The sequence below is a fragment of the Lolium perenne genome, chromosome 2 (assembly GCF_019359855.2).
Source record: "Lolium perenne isolate Kyuss_39 chromosome 2, Kyuss_2.0, whole genome shotgun sequence".
Classification (NCBI taxonomy): domain Eukaryota; kingdom Viridiplantae; phylum Streptophyta; class Magnoliopsida; order Poales; family Poaceae; genus Lolium; species Lolium perenne.
The window spans coordinates 58,965,298-58,970,244 of NC_067245.2; the positions used below are offsets into that span (position 1 = coordinate 58,965,298).

At 52.5% G+C, this 4,947-nt stretch overlaps 1 protein-coding gene across 1 annotated transcript; it reads right to left on the bottom strand.

Moving 5' to 3' along the window:
- Window positions 1-3,835: 3,835 nt before the first annotated feature.
- LOC127322843 (protein EGG APPARATUS-1) lies at window positions 3,836-4,569 on the bottom strand. The gene has a single exon (XM_051351252.2). The coding sequence runs from the start codon at window positions 4,503-4,505 to the stop codon at window positions 4,101-4,103; it is 405 nt and encodes a 134-aa protein (XP_051207212.2). The 5' UTR covers window positions 4,506-4,569; the 3' UTR covers window positions 3,836-4,100.
- Between the last annotated feature and the right edge of the window lie 378 nt (window positions 4,570-4,947).

The window sequence follows — 4,947 nt, forward strand, 5'->3', positions numbered from 1 at the left end:
ATTGCGCCTCTCGGGTGAGTATATATAGTGATACAGACTTGGAGGCTAAGATAGCTCTCCTAGAGATATGGTAGGTAGAGATTACAAATCCTAGACTACCTAATATACCTGTACCAAATATATCTCTAACACTCCCCCGCAGTCGTAGCGGTAGTGACGTGAACAACAGTAGCATCGCGGACGGTCAGACTGGAGAGAAGCCGAAGGTAGGAACCAGCGGACTAACACTCCCCCGCAGTCGTAGCGTGAGCATCGTGGACGATGTTGCGTCGCAGATGCTCGGACTGTAGAGGAAGCTGGTGAGGCGCAGGCGAGTTGGTACCCTTTATGCCGATGTCGAGGTAGCCGAGAGCGTGGGTGCTGCAACCTTGGTCGAGGGAGCCGCGCGAGGGATTGCCGTGGTCGATGTCGTGGGTGGGTGCCGGTGTCGATGTAGCCGCAAGCGCGTAGTGCGTGAGGAGAGTGACGGAGACGCATCGAGGAAGTCGTGGAGGTTGTCGATGCCGAAGTCGATGCAGTCCGAGCCATCGAGGACGAGGTGCGGCCCTAGTTTTGCCAGAACCAGACACACATCGGGGACGAAGGCATACTTCGGTTTTGCCAGAACCGAGTACACATAGAAGAAGTCGGTGACGCGGTCGAGGCAGTCGTAGAGGTGATGCCGAAGAAGACGTTGTCGAAGCCGATGAAGACGAGACGTCCGGCGCGAGTTTGCCAGACTCGGGAACGTGTCGGGGACGAAGGCACTTCCGGTGTTGCCAGTACCGGGCATGCGAGGGGCAGGGACCATCATGAACTTATCGCCGTGTCAGAGGGACTAGCAGAGGAGGCCTCCGGAAGCGTCGCGGTCGCAGATCGACGGAGATGCCGACGCTGCCCGCAGTTCTCAGAGTAGAGTAGCAGGTGGTGTAGACGGGGACGAGGCGATGGCACGGGCGACGAAGTCAAGACGGTTGGAGACGTAGAAGGCGGCTAATCCAGCGGTGACCAGGGGTGGTCATGCTGGACGCCTAGACGGGCGTTGCGGTGGTCGGCGAGCCCAGCGCGACCTGAAGTGGTTGGCGAGCCCAGCGGCGACCTAGGGTGGGGGCGCGGCGGCGGTACACGAAGTAGGCGAGGAAGACCCAGCGGTGTGACGAAGACCATGCGCGGATGGAGGCGACCCGCGCTGAAGGGGCGGCGCTGTGGTGGCCTCGGACATCGACGCGCGGTGAACGGCGAAGGCGACCGCGTGCAGCAACAGCACGACCCGAGGGGGCGGCGTAGCTGTAGCCGCAGCAGAGGGTGCGGCAGGGGTCGAGGACGAGGTCGTGGAGGGGCAACCGGCGCGGCAGCCGGAGCAGCCGGCTTAGCGACCGGGTCAGCCGGCGCGGCAGCCGGTGCAGCCGGCCGAACGTCCGGGGCAGCCGACGCGGCAGCCGGTGCAGCCGGCCGAGCGCCCGGGGCCGCCGGCGCGGCAGCCGGCGCGGCAGCCGGTGCAGCCGGCCTAGCGACCGGGGCGGCCGGCGCGGCAGAGGCTAGCGGCGTGGACCAAAGGCGGCGACGCTGCGGCCCGAAGGGGTGACGCAGCGGCAACCCTTTGCTCGATCGGTGGTAGGCGCGTGCTCGGGGACTTGCTTGGCGTAGATGTGCGCGGGGTCGGTTGATCAGACCGACGGCGGTGCTACATGTGCCATGGCGTGGACGACGCGCAGATCGGAGTCGATGGCTGCGTTGTCGATGTAGTCCCGGGCGATGACGGCGAAGACAGACCAGCGATGGAGACCGCGCGGGCGAGACAGCCTGCGGCGTCGCACGTAGGGGCGCCCCGTGTGCGGCGCGTGATGCTGTGCCGTGCGGTTGATGGCCGGTGTAGGTCGATGCCGTTGTCGGAGTAGAGGCGCAAGAGGACGACGGCGATGGGCGACTCAATCCGATCTATGATCGGTAAAACCAAAAAGAAAGCGTCGGTCGAGCGACCGGCGGAGCAAAAAGAAAACCAATCTACGGATTGGAAAAAAAAGGACTCGAGGGCAGCGGATCAACGGATCGGCGGACGAACCCTCATACGGGTTGCGCGGCCCCCGGAGTAGGCCATGGAGATTGACCTCCCCGGGGGTGACGCGGGCGGAAGCGCGGGCGGCGGCTAGGTCAAGGAGCGTGCTGCTCTGATACCATGTAGAAGGATAGATAGAGAGATATGCGGAATATGATGGATGATGTATTGCGCCTCTCGTGCGAGTATATATAGTGATACAGACTTGGAGGCTAAGATAGCTCTCCTAGAGATATGGTAGGTAGAGATTACAAATCCTAGACTACCTAATATACCTATACCAAATATATCTCTAACATCATCTATACAATTGTGCAGAGCGAGAAACACATCCACTTGTTTGCGGTTCAACCTTAACCATCGAGGTTTAGCTAACAAAATGTGACTTATATGCATTAAACATACATTTGGTACGCATTCGGAATCTAGTTACATTACATGATTTCTTAGACTAGCCACAATATGAGTATCATAAATAGTATCATGAATGCTATGTTGGCAAAAATCTGATGTGGTGCACCAATTAATAAGGTGAGAGATGGAAGTGCTATCATAATATGATACCGTATCATATCATGTAAAACTAGAAAACTTAATGACAAACATATGATGTACATAAATTTGCATTGAGATTCTACAAGACATTAAATATGATACTATGCATTGTAGAGGTAGTTCATAAACTAGTATCATGTACATGATACTAGCGTATAATACTTCCCATAGCAGATACCAAATTGGTCATCATTTAAATTTCCAAATACTTAGTAAGTTAGCACCACAGCATGCGTCTGCATCTCCGCCATCTGGATCTGTATGTGCATTATGCATGCAACTCATATTACTACTTGGAATGCCGTGTTAGATGGAAGCTATTCTTTTTCGCGAAAACGTATATGGAAGCTATTCTTAACCACTAAGTTTACCCAAGTGCATGTGTCTCATCTTCGTTATGACGATCTGTGCGTCAGTGCGTGCATTATGCATGCCGTACGTGAACCTTTGCGTTGGAGTTTTTATGCGGTACAGCTTTGGACTAGATCGATCAAAAGGAGATTCTTTCACCACACCTTCCAGGATACAACCATATCCGAGAATGCTTTAGTCTACTTTAGTAATAGTGCTGGCGTGTCACTTTTCCGGTCGGCGTCAATCATATCAAAGATGAGAGTACCTACCTAGCACAACGTGATATACACATGAACATCAAAAATTGAAATAAGCAGCTGGAAAATGGAAAATATTCACAGCTTTGGCGGCAGCATCCCACAAGAACATGATCAGCTGGAAATGGAAAGATATTTTCTTAAATACTACAACACCTTCCCTTTAGACTGCACTCTCGGTAGTGCGCAATTTGATTTGACCTGTTTTTAACAGTCAATTTGAGATTATCCTAGATTCTTAAAACATTATATTCTATGTGTGTGGCTAATTTTTGGTCGACTGAGAATTAGCTTAATTCTTAGTCAAGTGATGCCATCCCACAATTATGTTGCATATGAATAATTTTTTATTGTCTGATTTTTGTGTACTGCTGAACCATTATTTTAGGGTACAATGCGATTTGCAAAAACTCAATTGTATCCTAACTTTAAAAAAAGCTTAGTTGCAACTCGATTTCCAATTGAATGTTTTCAGTTGCAATCCGACTTGCAGCTAAAATCTCACTTGCAACTCAATGCATAAATCTCGATGCAGATATGTTGGTTCTGGACTTGACTGGGCAGTAAGTTATTTCTCAGTAGTTAGATGAGAATTAGCAATTCTAATATATATCCAGCAGAAAGATAGTAGTCATATGTAAGCAAGCACTTGCTTTGCAGCAAAAAAGAAATATAGGAGAACAGTGCAAACTACGAGTACTAGCCAGGCAGCGCTTATTGCACACCATGCGTAGGAGAGATCAGTTCCCTGGGATAGATGACAGATCCTCAATGCACGCCCAAATGCTAGTACTACTAGTAGACAGTATATCAACACACTTAATGAACACTGTGCACCAAGAACCCGGCTGCACGCAGCGCAAACGGAACGTACGTCGCTTCCATGGATATCCAGTTCCCTACACCGCGAGAACCGCGACCGCAGCGGCAGGGCCGGCCGTGCGGAGGACCTGGAAGTAGAGCTGCTTGTGGGCCAGGAACGCCACGCGGGAGACGACGAAGCCGGCGGCGCCTGGCGCCTTCATCATGGCGCCGGCGGCGGCAGGGGCGGCGGCCGCGGGCCAGAGGAAGTAGATGCTCACGGCGCCCCCGAGGACTAGAGCCGAGGCTTTCATGGCGCCGTCGCGGGTCGAAACCGCGGCCGCAGCCTGGTCCTTGACATGGCTGAGACCCGCGACGAGGTCCGCCCTGCTCATCCCGGCCAGCTTCTGACGGAGATCCGCTGGCCTAGCTGAGGAGACGCTGGAGGCCATAGCCTTCACCTGTTGCTTCACACTATCGAGGCTTCCGGAGATGAGGTTCATCGCGGCCAATTTTGAGTGCAGATCCTTCTTGGCCGACGAGATCGATATGAACTGAGTGAAGAGTTTACGGTGAGCTATATAGGAGGTGATGCTACGGGGAAAACAGCATCAAAGGTGATCGGCAGGTGACGCGGTGGGTAAAGACGTCACCGCACACTGTCACCTAAGAGAAGAATCGCTTGAAAAGGACACCTAGTTTTGCATTAACAAAGTTCTTTCGTTTAGCGCTCCACTTCAACAGTAGCGATGCGTGTGACATCCACCATCATTTGTCCTTGCCGGATTAAAGGAACCTTCCTACTCATAATTTTACTTTTTAGCAACACTAATCTATGGCTAGACCAACGACAACGACCTTGACTAGTAACAATACTACACATCTTTTCTCCTTTAAAAAGCATAACCCATCATGTCTCGATAAAGAGACACAACATGATCAACA